The sequence below is a fragment of the Lipotes vexillifer genome, unplaced genomic scaffold (assembly GCF_000442215.2).
Source record: "Lipotes vexillifer unplaced genomic scaffold, Lipotes_vexillifer_v1.1 scaffold1282, whole genome shotgun sequence".
NCBI classification, from domain to species: domain Eukaryota; kingdom Metazoa; phylum Chordata; class Mammalia; order Artiodactyla; family Lipotidae; genus Lipotes; species Lipotes vexillifer.
In genome coordinates, this window is record NW_006769464.1 from 565,168 (window position 1) to 584,944 (window position 19,777).

A 19,777-nucleotide genomic window follows, 5' to 3' on the forward strand; every position below is an offset into this window, starting at 1 on the left:
AAAGAGGTAAAACTTTGCCCAGGGCAGGACAGCCGGGGATGGAAAGGAGTGGGAGGCAAGATTGGAAGTTGGGCTGGGGAGATGGCATTGTGGACACAGTAGTTGTAAGACCTTGAAATCAAGACACTCCCTTTGTGTATCAATGTACCAATATCACCCTGGTAATCTTCTGTGCTGGGTCATTAATTGCAAGTAACTGACTGACTTCCTTTGTTTTTTAGATTTATACTCTGCCTGCGATTATTAGCAAGAAAGAAGAAAGTAAGTCATTCTAATAATTATTTCAAATGTTATCACATAGATTTTTTTTTTTAGTTGAAGTACCATAACGTATTAGTTTCAGGTGTACAACATAGTAATTTAATCTTTGTATACACTGTGAAGTGATTACTGCAATAAGTCTAGTACCATCTGTCACCATACAATTGTCCTCCTTCACCCATTTCACCCACCCTCCAACCCTCTTCCCTTCTGATAACCATGAATCTGTTCTCTATATCTGAGTTGGGTTTCATTTTCTTTGTTTGTTTTGTTTTATATATTCAACATATAAGTAAAATCATATGGTATTTGTCTTTCTCTGACTTATTTCAGTTAGCATAATGCCTTTGAGGTCCCTCCATGTTCTTGCAAATGGCAAAGTTTCCTTTTTTGCGGCTGAGTAGTAGTCCACTGTGTATATATAGCATGTCTTCTTTATCCAGTCCTCCACCAATGGAAATTTAGGTTATATCCATATCTTGGCTATTGTAAATAATGCTGCAATGAACATAGCAGTGGATATATCTTTTTGAATTAGTGTTTTCATTTTCTTTGGATAAATACCCAGAAGTAGAATAGCTGGATCATATGGTAGCTCTGTTCTTAAACTTTGAAGTACCTTTTTACTATTTTCCATAGTGGCTGCACCAACATACTTTCCCACCAATAGCATACAGAGTTTCTCTTCTCTCCACATCCTCTACAAAACTTGTTATTTCTTGTCTTTTTGATGATAGCCATTATAGCAGGTGGGAGGTGATATTTCATTGCGGTTTTGATTTGCATTTCTCTGATGATTAGTGGTGTTGAACATCTTTTCATGTGCCTGTGGGCCATCTGTATATGTTTTGGAAAAAATATCTACATAGATCCTCTGCCCATTTTTTAATCAAATTGTTTTCGCTATTGAGTTGTTTGAATTCTTTATATATTTTGGGTATTAACTCCTTATCATATATGATTTGCAAATATTTTCTCCCATTTGGTAGGTCACCACTACATTTTGCTGATGGTTTCCTTTGCTGTGCAGAAGCTTTTCTGTTTGATGTAGTCCCACTTGTTTGTTTTTGCTTTTGTTGCCTTTGCTTTTGGGGTCAGATTCAAAAATTCCATGCCAACACCAATATCAAGGAGCTTATTGCCTATGTTTTCTTCTAAAAGTTTTATGGATTTAGGACTATTTTAAGTTTTAATCCATTTTGAGTTGATTTTTGTGTGTGGAATAAGATAGTGGTCTAGATTCATTACTTTGCATGTGTCTGTCCAGTTTTCCCAGCACTATTTATTGAAGAGACTGTCTTTTTCCTACTGTATATTCTTTACTCCTTTGTCATAAATTATTTATTCATATATATGTGGGTTTATTTCTGGGCCCTCTACTCTGTTCCATTGATTTATGCATCTGTTTTTATGCCAATACCATACTGTATTGATTACTATAACTTTATAGTTTAGTTTGAAATCAGGGAGTTTGATACCTTCACCTTTTTTTTTTTTTTTTTTGGCTTTTTTTTTTGGCTTGTTTTTCTCATGATTCTTTTGTCTGTTCAGGGTCTTTCATGGTTCCATACAATTTTAGAATTATTAGTTCTACTTCTGTGATAAATGATAGGGATTGCATTGAATCCGCAGATTGCCTTGGGTAGTACAGTCATTTTAATGATACTCATTTTTCCAATTCATAAGCATGGTATACCTTTCCATTTGTTTGTGTCATCTTAAATTTCTTTAATCAGTGTCTTAGTGTTTTCAATGTACATCTTTCACCTCCTTGGTTAAATTTATTACTGGGTATTTTACTCTTTTTGATGCAGTTGTAAATGGGATTGTTTTCCTAGTTACCTTTTCTGATATTTTGTAATTAGTGTATAAAAAGGCAACAGATTTCTGTATATTGATTTTGTATCCTGCAACTTTACTGAATTCATTTATTAGTTCTAAGAGGTTTTTTTGGTGGAGTCTATAGTTTGTTTTCTCTATACAGTATCATGCCATCTGCAAATAGTGACCTTTTTTCTTCTTCCTTTCCAATTGGGATTCCTTTTATTTCTTTTTTTTTAGCCTAATTTCTGTGTCTAGGACTTCCAGTATTATGTTGAATAAAAGTAGTGAGAGTTCCTAATCTTAAAGGAAAAGTTTTCATCTTTTCACCATTGAATATGGTATTGCCTGTGGACTTGTCATATCTGGCCTTTATTATGTCAATGTATGTTCCCTCTATACCCACTGTGTTGAGAGTTTTTATCATAATTGGAAGTTGAATTTTGTCAAATGCTTTCTCTGGATCTATGGAAATGATCATATGATTTTTATCCTTCATTTTGTAAATGTATGTATCATGTTTATTGATTTGTGGATGTTGAACTAGCCTTACATCCTTGGAATAAGTCTCACTTGATCATGTTGTATGATTCTTTTTATATATTGTTGAATTCAGTTTGCTAATATTTTGTTGAAAATTTTTCATCAGGGATATTGGCCTATAATTTTCTTTTTTGTGGTGCCCTTGTCTGATTTTGGTATCAGGATAATGCTGGCCACATAAAATGAGTTTGGAAATGTTCCCTCTTCTTCAATTTTTGGATGAGTTTGAGAAGGATAGGTATTTAATCTTTGGACGTTTGATAGAATCCATGGGTGACACTCTCTGATCCTGTACTTTTGTTTGTTGGGATTTTTTGCAATCTCTTTACTAATAATCAGTCTATTCAGATATTTTATTTCTTTATAATTAAGTCTTGGAAGATGATGTATTTCTATATTCTAGGTTATCCAATTTGTTGGCATATAATTGTTCTTAGTAGTCTCTCACGATCCTTTGTATTTCTCTGGTATCGGTTGTAATTTCTCCTCTTTCATTTTCGACTTTACTTATTTGAGCCCTCTGTCTTTTATTCTTGGTTACTCTAGCTAAAGATTTGTCCATTTTGTTTATCTTTTCAAAGAACTAGCTCTTGGTTTCATTTATTTTTTAAAATACTTTTTTAGTCTCTGTTTTATTTATTTTCACACTGATCTTTATTATTTCCTTTCTTCTACTACCTTTGGACTTCATTCTTCTTTTTCTACTTACTTTAGGTTTAAAGTTAGATTGTTTGAGATTTGTCTTTTTTCTTTAGGTAGGCCTGTATGGCTATAATCTTCCCTCTTACAACGGCTTTTGCTTTGTCCCATAGATTTTGGAATGTTGTATTTCCATTTTCATTGTTCATATTATTTATTGATTTCCCCTCGGATTTCTTCATTGACCCATTGGTTGTTCAGTAGCATGTTATTTAATCTCCACATATTTGTGATTTTTCCAGTTTTCTTCTTGTAGGTCTAGTTTCATACCATTGTGGTTGTAAAAGATGTTTTATATGATTTCAGTCTTCTTAAATTTATTGAGATTTGTTTTGTGGCATAAAATGTAATCTATCCTGGAGAATGTTCCATGTGCACTTGAGAAGAATGTGTATTCTGCTGCTTTTGGATGGTGTGTTCTATATGTGTCTATTAAGTATATCTGGTCTAATATGCTGTTTAAGGCCAGTGTTTCCTTATTTTCTGTCTGGATGATCTGTCCAGTAATGGAAGTAGGGTGTTAAAGTCCCCTACTGTTATTGTATTGCTGTCAGGTTCTCCCCTTAGGTCTGGTAATATCTGCTTTCTATATTAAGGTGCTCCTATGTTTCATATATATTTTAAAATGTTATAACTTCTTGTTGGATTGACTCCTTTATCATTCTGTAATGCCCTTCTTTGTCTTTTATTACAGTCTTTGTTTTAAAGTCTGTTTTGTCTGATATAAGTATAGCTACACCAGTTTTTCTTTTGTTTTTGTTTTGTTTCCTTTTCTTTTTTCATCCCTTCACTTTCAGCCTGCTTGTGTCCTTAGATCTGAACTGAATCTCTTATAGGCAACATATAATTGTGTCTTGTTTTTTAATCCATTCAGCCACTCTATGGCCTTTGATTGGAGAATTTTGTCCATTTAAATTTAAAGTAGTTATTAACAAGTATGTACTTACTGCCATTTTGCAACTTGTTTTGTGGCTGTTTTTATAGTTCTTCTCCGTTCCTTTCTTTCTTTTCTTACTCTCTTCTCTTGTGGTTTGATGACTTTCTTTCATGTTGTATATAGATTTCTTTCTCATTATCTTTAGTGTATCTACTATAAGTTTTTGGTTTGTGGTTTCCATGAGGTTCATATATAGAAAAACTACGTGTGTGTGTGTGTGTGTGTGTGTGTGTGTGTGTGTGTGTGTGTAGTACTCTGTTATAAGCTGATAGCAACTTAAGTTTGGACACATTCTAAAAACTGTACATTTTTACTTCTCCCACCCTCATTTTATGTTTTTGATGTTATATTTACATCTTGTTTTTGTATCCCTTAATTATTGTAGTTACAGTTAACTTTACTACTTTTGTCTTTTAACCTTTGTACTAGCTTTATAAATGGTTAATCCACTAACTTTACTATATATTTGCCTTTACCCATGAGATTTTGACTTTTTTATGTTTTCTTGTTACTATTTAATACCCTTTTTATTCATCTTGAAGAAGTCCCTTTAACATTTCTTGTAAGGCAGATTTAGTGTTGATGATCTCCTTTAGCGTTTGCTTCTGTAGAAAACTCTTTATCTCTCCTTCAGTTTTGAATGATAACCTTGCCTGTAGAATATTTTTCATTGAAAGTTTTTTTCTTTTCAACACTTAGAATATATTGTGCCATTCCCTTCTGGACTTTAAATTTTTTGCTGAATGATCAGCTGTTAATCTTATGGGTCTTCCTTTATATGTAACAAGTTGTTTTTCTCTTGCTTCTTTTATGATTCTCTCCTTGTCTTTAACTTTTGACATTTTAATTATAATGTGCTTGTTTTGGATCTCTTTGGGTTCGTCTTATTTGGAATTCTCTGTGCTTCCTAGACTTCAGTGTCTGTTTCTTTCCCCCAATTAGGGATGTTTTTAGCCATTATTTCGTCAAATAAATTTTCTTCCCCTTTTTCTCTCTATTCTCCTTCTGGGGCCCCTACAATGAGAATGTTATTCCTCTTGATGTTGCACCATAGGTCTCTTAAGTAATCTTTTTTTTTTTCCTTTTGATCTGTTAGGATGAATTCCACTGTCCTGTCTTCCAGGTTGCTGATCCTTTCTGCTTCATCAAGTCTGCTATTGCAACCCTCTAGTGTATTTTTCTTTTCAGTTACAGTATTCTTCAGCTCCATGATTTATTTTTGGTACTTACTTTTATTTTCTGTCTCTTTGTGGAAGTTCTCATTGTGCTCATCTTTTCTTCCAAGAGGTCAGTAAGCATCTCTATGTCCATTACTTTAAACTCTTTAGCAGGTAAATTACCTCCATTTCAGCAAGGTTTTTTTTCCTGGATTTTTATCTTTTCTTTTGTTTGGGACATATTCCTCTGTTTTCTCATTTTGCTTATCTCTCTGTGTTTGTTTCTACATATTAGGCAATACAGTTACCTCTACCAGTCTTGAAGGAGTGACCCTGTGTAGGAGATGAACCTGATTTTTCAACCGTGCCCTAACTGTTTGTTGTCTCTGGAACATTTGTAATTATCTAAGCAGTTTAATTTTTTTCTTGATAAGTCCCAAAGGTTGTGCCAAGACCTATCAGTGTTCCAAAGGGAGGGATCTAATTCCACACCTAGTTTCAGGCTGTTTGGAATGAAGACCCTCAGGTAGCAGCTTTTAAAGAACACACACACACACACACACACACACACACACACATATAGTATTGTGTGACCATGGTTGTAACTCCCTACTGGCCTCAAGACCAGGTGATTTGGAGGTGTCCCCTTGGTGACAGTTGCAAAAGACAGGGCTCCAAATGAGTGCATAAACTCCTCTCTGGGAGGTACAGGTGGTCTGTCATGAGGCCAAGGGATAGTGCAAAGGTGGCATCCCCCAGTCTATATTCCCCCAGAGCTCCTCCATAGCTTCTAGATGTGTGGTAAACTTGAAGCCTTCCCCTCAGGCTGAAGCTGTGGGACAAGTAAGTAGGGCTTTCTCACAGGAAGTCTGGCGGTGTGTTTCAGTATGCTGTCAGTGTCTTAGGGGTGGTTCCGTACCGTGAACTGTCTCCTCAATTTCAGAGCCATAAGGCCCAGAAATGCAAGCCTCCCTGGACACCATAGCCAGGTGCTCAAGGGCTCTCTCGTACGTGGAATGCATGTGCCTGCTGGCTTCAGTGGGCCACAGGAGAGCCTGGGGTGGGACTGCTGGCTGCAGTGGTGCTGCAGAAGCACATGATGGTCACAGTGAGGCTGATCTTGTGTGGCCTCAACCTCCAGCGGCTTGAAGCAGAATTTCGGTTGCCCAACCAGAGATTGAAGTCAGGCCATGGCAGTGAGAGTGCTGAATCCTGGCCACTAGACCATGAGAGACAGTGGCCAGTGACAAAGCCCCTGGCCTTGAATTCCCACAAAGAAACAGAAAGTAGTGAAACAAGTAAAGTGTTTATTAGGAGGCAGAAAGGTACATGTGAGTAGACTCAGGCAGACTCAGAGAGTCGCACCCTCTTGGTAGTTTAAATCATTTATATGGGGAATTTCTTCTGGCCAATCATCTTGTTTTGCCTGGCTCTGAATCTGTATTTGGTTTATCTCAAGGTCCTCCCATGTGTGCACGCACATCTCTTAGCCAAGATGGATTCTAGCAAAGAGGCCTATGGGTAGGTTGACATCACTTACTATGGAGTGACACCCCCTCCCTTTTGACCTCTAAGGAGCCTTTCTGCGCGTGTATAGTCAGGAAGGTCTCCTTGACTTCAAGAATGAAGAATATGTGGTCTCTTTATTTCTTATTGGGGCAGGGCTCAGCTTCTCCTCCCTCCTGTTATTGTCTTCGTCTTGGAATATCTGTCTATAGAGGACAGACTCCAGCTGCTCAGCCTGGGGCCCATCTATCTCCTGCCTCAAGGCCACAGGAACACATGTGGGCAGTGTGAGATAATGGGCTGCAGCAGAACTACAGGGACACGTGAGGGTGGGGTAAGACCCCCTGGCTTCAGGGAGACCAGAGGAGAGCATGGAGGCAAGTCAAGTCCTTTAACTCTAGCAGTGTGGAGTGGGAGCACAAAAATGGTGCTCACCAGCACCTCTGTCCCAGGAGAAAGTCCCAAAGACCTCTGTAGACCCTTTAATCTTAGCTAATGAATCTCCTTCATGTATGGTCTAGGAGCTTTTCAAATTTGGTTTTACATTGGGTCCTGAGGTGAATGAGTCTGCAAGTGAGCCCTTTAAGAGCAAACTTTTCTGTCCCCACATCCTTTTGTTGGTTTTCAAAGCCAAAAGTATTGGGAACTCATCTCTCCAGTGCAGGTTGTAAGGGTTGGGGTACATGATGTGGTGCACGAACCCCTAGCTCCTCAGGGAGAAGTTCCATATTTGTGAGATCCCTTGTGCTTGTGGGTTGCTGTGCCAGAGGTGAGGTTTTTGGTGAGACTGCGCTTCTGACTCTCCTACCCATCTTGATGTGGTCCTTTTATCCTTTGTTGTGGAGGTGCTGTTTAGCTAGTTTTCAGGTCTTTGTCAGATCCATATGTAGTTGTAGATTTGGTGTGTCCATGGGAGGAGGTGAATACAGGATCTTCCTATGCTGGCATCTTAAACCAACCCCCCCATCATGTAGTTATTTTTATCACAGAGGTATTATGTGATATTAAAAGTAACTCTTGGGGCTTCCCCGGTGGCGCAGTGGTTGAGAGTCCGCCTGCCGATGCAGGGGGCACGGGTTCGTGCCCCGGTCTGGGGGTCTTTGTCAGATCCATATGTAGTTGTAGATTTGGTGTGTCCATGGGAGGAGGTGAATACAGGATCTTCCTATGCTGGCATCTTAAACCAACCCCCCCATCATGTAGTTATTTTTATCACAGAGGTATTATGTGATATTAAAAGTAACTCTTGGGGCTTCCCCGGTGGCGCAGTGGTTGAGAGTCCGCCTGCCGATGCAGGGGGCACGGGTTCGTGTCCCGGTCTGGGAGGATCCCACGTGCCATGTGAGCCATGGCCGCTGGGCCTGCGCGTCCGGAGCCTGTGCCCCGCGGTGGGAGAGGCCACAACAGTGAGAGGCCCGCGTATCGCAAAAAAAAAAAAAAGTAACTCTGGAAAAATCATAGTAGTACACCTTTGATCTGATGGTACTCAGCAAATTTGAAATTTTCATTCAATGTTTCTCATGTTAAAACCACTAACTACTGGGCTTTATAGTAATCAAAATTATTTTATTTATTTGGCGTTTATTACTTATAAGTATGTAGCCTGCTTTATCCCAGAAAGAGATTTGAGGCAATTGATATTTTGTTTGATTTTCTTTTTAATGGCAATAGAGGGTTTCTTTATCTTATTTTCTCTGCTCCAATTTACAAAACTGAAGATATGAACACTGCTAATTTTAGGGGATTGTGCCCAAGATTGTGAAGTATAAGGACATTGTCATAACACATGGGATATGTAGGAAAACATGTTGTGGCTGTATTATTACTGAATTTGTGTGAAACCATTCTGAATGAACATATTTTATGTATTTTCCATCATACTCTGAATCCTTTTTAGTCATCTGCCACCTTTAATCCTTGGTTAGTTTAGGGTATCTTCGTATGTAATTTACATATACAAATTATTTGACATTTAAAATCAAATTTTATATGTTTCTAAGGTTATGTGTATATCCTTTAAAGCACTTTCAAATTTTATTTAACTCAATTGACTTTCATGATGTCTAAATTTATTTTTAAAACAGCCTTAATAAGCCTGACTTTTAGATTGTTATTAAAATACAAGTTAGAATGGAGTAACAATAAAAACTGGGAAAGCACTCATTTGAAAGTAATAAATATTGAGTGTATTCAAAAGCCTATCATTTTATCTGGATGAAATGCTTCCTAGTGATTAATTTCAGAAATTATCAAAAGAAAATGCATAATTTAAAATACCTTTAATGTTAAAGAGTTAAAATAATATTTCCAGTTTTTATTCTTGTGTTCATTTCTTTTTTGCCAATCAGAGTGATTAGTATAAAATCTTTCATTGCCCACTTTTATCTAATCAGGGAAACATTAACCAACCGATAAGAGGTTTGTAAGTACTGAATGTTCATTCTAAACAATTACCTAAAAAGTAATCTGTTGTGTAATTTGCATTTGAGTAGAGTTTGAAATGTGTTTTCTAACATTGGTTTCATTGTTCATATCCAGTATAAAGATAGTCCTTTCAAATTCAAATGAACCTACTCAAAGACAAATCCTTCCTGAAAAACAAATGTACATATATATATATAAGATATTGAATAGAGCTTTTGAATGGGTACGTGGTCAAGTCAATCAGAATATATTTGATACTTAATGTACCTTGGAACTAGGGTTTTTATCATAACTAGGTAATTTGAGTGAGAAAGTTATCAAATGTACTTATGCTGTGATGGAGGGAGTTTGGGCTTCTTGTAGTAAAGACTCACTCTTCTGGAAATCAGCTTTCCTGTAGTCTTAGGCACCTGAAACATCACTATGCCACCATGTGTAATTATAAATTGATACGTGTTTCAGAGAAATAGGTGTCTGAGAGTCCATGTGTTTGTATGATTTATCGCATTCTGGCTCTTGATATGATGTATCAGTTTTCCACCCAGTTCCCTGAACTCCTGGTGACAGATTCCATCTCTTCTCCATAGTTCTCCATGCAGGCCTTTCCTGAGATGTGTGCTCAGCACATATTTGCTCTTATTCTTATTCAGTGCCACTAGGCTTTTATTGCCCAGGGGGAGATTTTGATCATGAAAAGAATCTTTAAATTACCTTTGCTCTATTAATAGGTAGTACTTGAAGTTATAAATCTTAAACCTATTTTTGAGTTTTATTTTTATTATTTTGTCTTAAGCCATAATTTTTCTTTAATCCTATTTTTAATCAACATACACCTCTTATTTATAAATGTACTAATTTTAAAAGTAAGTCATTTTCACTTCTTTATTTTTCCACAAATTTGATAAAATTCTCCCACTTATACATTTAATCAATCAAGCCTCTACAGACATGTCAAATTATAAATACAAAACTAGTAAATTTCATTCTCTCAAACTCAACACCCTAATGAGACAAATTTGTGATTCTGGCAAAATATAATCTTCCTAAACACCAGGCATCTTTTGTAGTCTAGTAAATTTGCTTATATATGCAGAAAATAGCATCTTTTTAAGTATTCTAAACGTTCTAAAAAGTTACATGTGAAATTGCGTAGTCATTTCAAAAGGTCTTGCTACATTGGTATAAAGCCAAGTTATCCAATATTACACTTGTTTTGGGTTGTTTTTACACATGCTTGGAGATTCATATTTGCTTACCTGAACAGAATCAGTACTCTGTTTTAAAAGTCGAGACTATGGCATATGCCGCCAATAAAAGAAACTCTGAGTAGTAGAGGCACAGGACTGATTGCACCTTCTACAACTAAGCTCCCCCTTGCTGTGGGGTAGACTTTTTGGTATTGCCAATTTGCATGAGGGAGGCTTTCTAAACATTTTCAATCCAACATGCAATGAAGTGCCTTTCCAAGTCCTCAGAATTTAATCTCTCTTTTTTTTTTCTTTTTGCGGTACGCGGGCCTCTCACTGTTGTGGCCTCTCCCCTTGCGGAGCACAGGCTCCGGACGCGCAGGCCCAGCGGCCATGGCTCATGGGCCTAGCCACTCCGCAGCATGTGGGATCTTCCCGGACCGGGGCACGAACCCGCATCCCCTGCATCGGCAGGTGGACTCTCAACCACTGTGCCACCAGGGGAGCCCAGAATTTAATCTTTTTGCATATAATTTTGAACAATCTACTATATCAAGGCCTAAAATTTATTAATGGACTTTTGAATCTCTTCCCCAGGCTGTAATTTTACCCCTTTCTCTTTTATCATGTGTCTTATCAGCCACTATTTTTCCAGTGATTTAATGACTCCTAGGACATATCTTTATGCTAAACAGTATTCCAGATTCAAGCACTTGATCCTATTAAGGGTAGCATTATGTTTTCTTCCTAGTAATAGGTCCAGAATTTTATTTGTTTCAGTTCAAAATTATATGCCAGTGATTGTGAAGTTCTCAAACCTCTTTCTCTGATCTTGAATAAATCATGTGAGTTCATCATGTTATGAGTTCAGCAGCTTGTGTCTTCTTTATGTTTGCCCCTTCCATCATTTTTCTACACATCATTTTGTTTTCTGAGATCTATGTCCCTTTTTGACACTTGACTCTCCCCCAAGGTGGCGTTATGTCAATTTTAGTCTGTAACTTCTCTCACAGTTGGTATTTGGAACCAGTACCAGCCTTGATTCATTTGCCATCTTGAGAAGTGCTTCTTTATATCCTTGGTAATTCAGATGGATTCCACTTATCTTAAATTATTCCTGTTATCCTTTGGAAACTCAGTTTTGCTGGGCATGTGTGTTTTTGAACTGTGGAAGATAACAGTCAAGCTTAGGATGGTAAAATCTAAAACTCAGATAAAAAACTGTTTTGAATGTCAGCAATTGGGAGTAGTCTGTGCTTTCACTGAAAACCCTAAAAGCAACAGGCAGATGAAGAACTATCTAGTGTCCTAAAATAGAGCCATACTGTGAATATACAGAGAACATATGCTGTTCAATGGAGAGTGAAACTCTGCTGTGACTGTAAATGAGACTCTTTACAAGCCTAACCTGAAAAAGTCTCTCTACTTTGTGAGTACTCTTAATTTACCATTTTCAGAATCTAGATGCTGTAAATGAGACTAGCATAATTTAGTAGAGAAGGAAGATTTGACTCGTCTTTATGAAAAAAGCATCACGTTAAAAAGCTAGAGTATTGGTCAGTTACAGGATATTAAATCCACAGGTACTTTTCTGGTTGTAAAATATACCACAGTATCCTTTCCTTGCAATTATAAGACTTTGGGAATGGATTTATTTTGAGAGTACTTACTACACAGATTATCACTCAATTAAGATTAGAACTAAAAAAAAGAAAAAAAAAAGAAAAATTAGAACTAAACTGTTCCTCAAGCCGTGCCATTGAACATATAATTCCGCCATTTGAGCTCATTTTTCAAAGAAGCAAATTATCTGTCTTGAGACACCTTTTCTGTCGTGAGACTTTCATCATGGGACTAGTTGTTAACAGGGACAGAGGCAGTTGCCTTTTTTTCCTAGGCTTGCTTTCTATGGTATTGTCTCTTGGTGCCCTGAGCCTTGTCCCCACTCATACATACATTTGATTTGGTGGTTTTTCAGCTGGTCCCTCTACCCTAGGTCTTGGAGAAATTGGGAATTGCGAAAGGAAAGGTTTCCAGTTCTCATTCTCTCATGCAATTCTGTTCAATGATACTCCATTTTGGAACTACTTTATTCCAATCATTGTGAATAAGAAAAAGGAAGTTCATTCAAATGATGTTTCTGCTATTAAAAGTCACTACTCATCTGTGTAGTGGTAAAGTCTCCTAACATTCAGTTCTCATGTACAAAATCAAAGGGATTGGACTAGAAGATAATTTTATAATTTCCCAACAACTCCAAATTTCTACCACTCTGTGTTTCAGTGGCTTTTCCCATGTGTACCCAGGGAATGTATTCTCCCCAGCAACAAACAGAAAAAGTGAACCATTCTTATCGTTGGCAAGCGCCATCTGTCACAAATGTTTTGGCACTTCCTACTGCTCTTTAGATAGCTCAGTTCTTCTCCCCAAGGCCAGTGAGCAAATACAGTTCTGTTTCCATCACTGAGACCCAGGAAGAGGGTCAGAGCTCAGGTCTTCTTCATGGGCAGAGCAGAAAGAGAAAACAGTTTGGGCGGGGGCTGTGGAGAGTTAACTGCTACCTTTAGGGAAAAGAGAAAATGTCCTGTGGGAACCACAAACGCCATTAAATGCACTCATCTTCTTTTCCTGTTTGTTTCAAGCCACGTATAGTATGATACTAGTTGTCTGTGATAGGGGCCTTTTAATCTGAAATGGCAGACTAGAAATGTGAATTGGAAATTAAAGACAAGTGCTGCTTTGTTTTGTCAACCCTGAGAATGTATTGTAAGGCCAAGTAGATTACATCTGTAAGGACATGCTGGGTTTTTAATTACTAGGAAATTGAAGGTACATGGACTTTTGCTTTGTTAGCTGCATGGAAAACAATTCTTTCTTTTTTCTCCTCCTCATGGCTTTTTGAATTCTGTTGAGATTAATAGCTTTTGTGCTAAACTGCCTTATGGAAACTTTACTTGAGTTTCAATAAAAACTTTAGCCCTGAATAGTTGCCGGAGGGAAATAGGAATGTTTCTATTTAACTTTTGATTGAATAAATTAAGTTCTTTAGTTAGCCAATCTTCTTCTTCACCCCCAAAGGCCAGGTATCATTAATATTGTAAGATGTCAATTCCTGGGAATTTGTGCTAGTTGTATTTTGCATACCCCTCTGGTCCTCTCTACAGAGAGATACTGGGCTGGGGTAAGAGCCCTGAAGAGGAGTTGACAAAAGCAACTCCTGTTAGCTGATAAGCTCTATCCCTTGTAGAAGCCAGAGAGGGTACTTGAGCAAGCCAGCTACAAACCAATAACTAGCCAGCTGTGAATCAGTAAGCACGTGTTGTCTGCCTGCTCTGGGCCAGGCACTGAGCCCTGATTCAGTAGTTCGTACTTCAGACAGATGCATATGCTCCCCTCTCTACCGCTGCAGCAGGAGTACTTGCCCTCCACTAAAGAAAGAATCAGGATAAATTATCAGCTTTTAATGGTGTGATTTTATTTAGTAAGAACCCCTTCCACTGACTTCTCATTTGAACATTAAGGAGTTCCCAGGTTTTCTTTTTTAAGCTATAGAGACCTATTTTTGCTGAGTTTTCATTAGCACTAGCATACTAAGTGTAGTAACCCCTTCATGGCTTTGGAAGGTGGAAAGGTTTCCATTACTGAATGTGTTTGTCTCTGACTTCCCTCAGAAGCACTCCTCCTTATGACTTCTTCCTCCATCACTCACTGGGAGACAGAGGGTGCTAAAGCCTGTTTAAGCCATATCACCTTATTCTCCTCAGACCTCAGCAGAAACTGCTGAGTGCTTGCATGAAGGCACTGTTGATCAATAGTTTGTAAGGCAGCCATGAAGGGTGCTGCCTTTTTATATGAATTGACAAATCAGTAGCCAGAAACTCGGATAAATACCAGTTAAGCGAGGAAAAGCGAAGTGTGTGGGATTGGCTTTATTCCATTTAGTCCTTTTTGCCATAACAGTCTGTTTAAGTTGTACATGGTTAAATCAGAACTGGCCAGGTTATGCTGTGGTCTCAGAGACTTAACCACAATAAAGGTTCATCTCTTGAATATGCGATATGTCCATTCAGGTCAGCTGTGATTCTCTTATACATTATTTTTACTCTAAAACCCAAGCTCACGTAGTACCTTCTCTCTGTAACATTGATGATCTTGTACCAGAGGGGGGGGGGAAATGGCAGGCTTCCACAATACATACCAGCTCTTCCTAGCTGATGGATAATGACGTTTGTGACTTCCATTCATATTTCGTTGGCTAGTGCATATCATATGACCAAGTCTGTCTTAGAGGGAGCTGAGAAACATAATCTTCCTGCAGGAAGGAGCAGCAAATATGAGTGAACAGTACTCCCAGGCCACTACAGTTCCGTTCCAATGAGAGGATGTGTTTGTTCATTGTGATTATTGAAGTTTAATGAGAGTATAGGGACATATATGTGAATATCCAACTTCTTGTCTCTTCAGTGGTCAGCTAGATTCACAGGGCCTGAGTGGTTTATGCCTGATCTCCATTTTTTTTGTGTGTGTGTGTGGTACGTGGGCCTCTCACTGTTGTGGCCTCTCCCGTTGCAGAGCACAGAATCCGGACACGCAGGCTCAGCGGCCATGGCTCACGGGCCTAGCAGCTCCGCGGCATGTGGGATCTTCCCGGACCAAGGCACGAACCCGTGTCCCCTGCATCGGCAGGCGGACTCTCAACCGCCGCACCACCAGGGAAGCCCTGATCTCCATTTTTTTTAAAGAAGTAGATCATTGTGGGTTTCCCTGGTGGTGCAGGGGTTAAGAATCCCCCTGCCAATGCAGGGGACACGGGTTCGATCCCTGGTCTGGGAAGATCCCACATGCCACGGAGCAACTAAGCCCCTGTGCCACAACTACTGAGCCTGCGTTCTAGAGCCCGTGAGCCACAACTGCTGAGGCCCGCATGCCACAACAACTGAAGCATACGTGCCTAGAGCCTGTGCTCCGCAACAAGAGAAGACACCACAATGAGAAGTCTGCGCACCACAACAAAGAGTACACCCTGCTCACCACAACTAGAGAAAGCCCACGCGCAGCAACAAAGACCCAACGCAACCATAAATAAATAAATAAATAAATTTATATTAAAAAATAGATCATTGCCCTGGCCCCAAATATTTTAAAAATAAGTAATATAGTATGCCTCTGAAAAATAACACTTCTGGCAGATAGTACCTCAAGCCCCTGTGACTTCAGCCAGGCCCCAAGAATACATGTGATTGACATATGTAGATTTTATATTCTCCTCTCAATAATGATGATGATGATGATAACAGCCAACCCTTCTGTAGCACTTACTATATTCCAAGTACTATTCTAGGAGCTTTGCAAATGTTAAGGTATTTCATCTGTGAATAGCCCGGTGAAGACAATACTACTCTTATCCTTACTGTATAGAAGAGGAATCTGAGGATGAGAGAGATTAAAACTGTGTCCAGTAATACAGCTGCTAAATGGGAGAGTAAGTACTGTCTCTTTCATCTGGTTAGTACTAGTGGCTGACCCTTTTTTTTTTTTTTTACCGTTTCTTCTTTTTCTCAGTGATGTGTGGGTAGGAGCACATGGGGAAGGAAACTAGCATCTGATTAGGTTTGTTTTCCACTCTTCAGTGCTTCATGTGGATTTTGTCTTCATCTTACTACAACACTTTAACATAGGTATTGTTATTTCCCTCATTTTATAGATGAAAGAACTAGAGTTCATAAAAGTTAATAGGCACATTTCCATCCACACAGCAGTAAATAGTAGAGCTGAGATCCATCCCAGGTTTGCCTGGCCCTAAGCAAAGCTGGGTGCTACCTCTGCACCACGGAACCTCTCTATACTCTTTCAGGCAATAGAAAAGGATGTTCAAAGGAAACAAAACAAAAATGCATGGTTATTTTTGCCAACACAGTGCATTTTTTCACATTTCTGAATTGATTGATAATGTTTTATTTACTCACGTGAAGAGAGCTAAAACACAAGGTCCGTGGGACACATCAGGACAGTGGCACCCATGGAGTGACCTGGCAGTCAGACTGAATGTTTGTAAGATTTTCTTCTTCATAATTAGCCTGTGGTACTGGTTTACTAGGATAGAATGGGGTATTGCCACCAAATATCCCAGTATACCTTCAAGATATAGCCTGGTTATTACTTATTTTTCTCAAAATGGATATTTAAAGAAAATCTGTTTTTATATATCACAATTATTTTCGTTCATTTAGCCAAGGGCAGGTTTTACTGAAATTTTAAAAAATGGATTTCTCCTTCTTTTAATACTTTTTATTGAAAAGTTGAAAAATGTGACCTCAAGAACCAAATGTTATAAATGTCAGGAACTTGCAGTTTTAATTGATACAAAATGCTAGTGTATCATTTTTACCAGGGTTACATTTTTTGGCTCAGTTTCTGTTATTAAAAATGAAAATTAATAATTGATTCCTTACTTCTCCATTCTACCTGTTTTTTTCCCTATGTTCAATAAATATTTTAAATTATCTGAATGTATTCATACTATAATGCTGTGCTTGGCATTTTGGGTTATTGGAAGTAAGCAGTCCCTTCTTGGTGCCCAAAGAAGCTCCCCTCTCATGTAGGTAGTCAGCTCTAGAAAGATGCTTGATTAATGGCCATTCATTCTTGTATGTTGAGTTCACCCAAAGCATTCACTGAGTTCTGTTCCCTTGACATCTAGGGCACTGGGGACACACAAATAAATAAGCCAGTTTGTATTGATAGCAATATATATTTTAGTTTTGGCATTTTTACATGTTTAAATCTATTTTTTATTTCTAAAAACTAATTTAAAAGATATATAAAATAGTTACAAAATCCAATGAATAAAAATGACACTTTCTACCTTCTGTCCTTTTCTTTCTTACTTGCAATTTGCATGATCTTTCTAGAGCTTTTTCCTAGGAAAATAGAAACATTCAAACACTCAAATTTTATGTTTTAAGAAATGGGGTTATATTGTCCTATAGATTACTTTTTTTTGCCTAACAACGTATAATAAATATTCTACTAAGTCAGTACCTCTAGATTTTCTTAATTTTTAAAAAATTTTTATACAATTTTTAAAGGTTACTTTCCATTTACAATATTATTACAAAATTTTGGCTATATTCCCCATTTTGTACAATACACCCTTGAGCCTATCTTACATCCAATAGTTTGTACCTCCCACTCCTCCCCCACTGGTAGCAACTAGTTTGTTCTCTATATCTGTATCTGCTTTTTTTGTTATATTTACTAGTTTGTTGTATTTTTTAGATTCCACAGATAACCACTGGTAACCACTAGTTTGTTCTCTATATCTGTGAGTCTGCTTCTTTTTTGTTATATTCACTAGTTTGTTGTATTTTTTAGATTCCACATATAAGTGATATCATACAGTATTTGTCTTTCTCTGTCTGACTTGTCTCATTTAGCATAATACCCAATTGCTGCTATTCTTTTTTATGTCTGAGTAGTAGTCCATTGTGTGTATATATACCACATCTTCTTTATCCATTCATCTGCTGATGGGCACTTAGGTTGGTTCCATATCTTGGCAATTGTAAATAATGCTGCAGTGAACATTGGGATACATGTATCTTTTTGAATTAATATTTTGGGTTTTTTTGGATATACACCTAGGAGTGGAATTGCTGAGTCATATGCTAGTTCTATTTTTAGGTTTTTGAGAAACCTCCATACTGTTCTCCACAGTGGCTGCACTAGTTTACATTCCTACCAACAGTATACAAGGATTCTCTTTTCTTTACATCTTTGGCAACAGTTGTTACTCGTGTTTTTGTTCTTTTGTTTTTTTGATGATGGCCATTCTGACAGGTATGGGGTGATATTGCATTGTAGTACTTCTAGTTTTTTGATTTCTCATTTCTAATCTCAGATTTCTCAAACTTTTCCGTCAATTCAGTTTCAGTGATTTTCGTTGTCTAGGATTTCTTCAAAGTTTTTTGTCTTTCCTGGCACCTATTTTTTTTAGCATAATATTTTGATATATATTTTTTTGTCTGTGAATCTGTGTAGTTACATGGATGTATTTCATCCACCATCTTTAAATGGAAACCAGTTTTAATGTTTTATTGGTTTGAATTGTCTTCATATATTATGATTTGGGAGTATTAAGAAATACAATATGTACACCACATCTGATGAAAAATTTTATTATAGTATCAAAAAATTTTAAAATTTTTCCTCTGTTGTTTGGTATTTTAAAATCCTTTCTCTTTAAACAAGTAATCTAACTTGATCTGGCCCCCAAACCTTAAGAAAATTTGAAAAATCTAAAGAAAATCTGTCAAAAAGCAATGAAAATAAATTGCTGTTTCATAATGGAGGATCTTTGGGGGATTTTTAGCGGACTTACTAAGCATATTTTGAATTATTTTGAATGTGATTCAAAATGCAATAGAATAGAACATTGAGCTTGAATTCAGGAGACCTGAGTTAAAATGTGGCTCTAGATCTTAGAACAAAGAAAAGCACTTTTCAGCAACTTGGTGAACCATCTTAAGATTGCAAAGCTTTCTCTCTACCTTATAATGTTGTTTTGAGAATCTCATGGGAAAAAATATATGAATAGCTATGTAATATAATTATTAATTATATCTAATAATATATTTATTATTAGATTTATGTTTCTAATGAAGCAAGTTGATATAAAAACGTTGGTGAATGTGAACCTCCTTCCTTCACTTCTACCCCCAAATAAAAATTAATATGCTAACCAAAATACTTGATAAATTCAGTAACAACCCCTGTGCCATCAAGCCATGAAACTACAGAGCCAACTGAAGCAGGAATACAAGTTCAACATAAACACTTAATATGATTTTCTTTTACTTTCAGTGTACTTAAATGAAGCAGGGTTCAACTTTGTGAGAAAATGCATTCAAGCTGTGGAAACGAGAGGTCAGTGTTGCTTGATGGGTACACTGTTACTATTGTGTGGTCCCTTCTTACATAGAAACTGCTCAGAATGAGGATGTACTTAGTTATTAACAGGAGACTTATTTTAAGTAATATATGAATTATAAATTATACAAACACATAAGTAACTATACTCTGAACTTCAGTTTACCAAAATCATACTACAGACATACTTGTTTTTTAATGAATTTTCATAATATAGCCTCACTTTACTTTTTATTGATGGACTCTTTCTTTTTTTTTTTTCAAGCTTTAGGAAGGTAAGATTCCTAAGGAGCTTGAATTCAGCTCTCCTCTTT

The 19,777-nt window shown here is 37.3% G+C and overlaps 1 protein-coding gene across 1 annotated transcript in view; it reads left to right on the top strand.

The window, feature by feature from the left end:
- Positions 1-19,777, top strand: part of ARHGAP42 (Rho GTPase activating protein 42) — a 293,889-nt gene that overhangs the window by 247,465 nt on the left and 26,647 nt on the right. The window contains exons 12-13 of the mRNA XM_007445610.1: positions 222-261; positions 19,398-19,460. Coding sequence (XP_007445672.1) covers positions 222-261; positions 19,398-19,460 — 103 coding nt within the window. The remainder of the gene's footprint in view (positions 1-221; positions 262-19,397; positions 19,461-19,777) is intronic.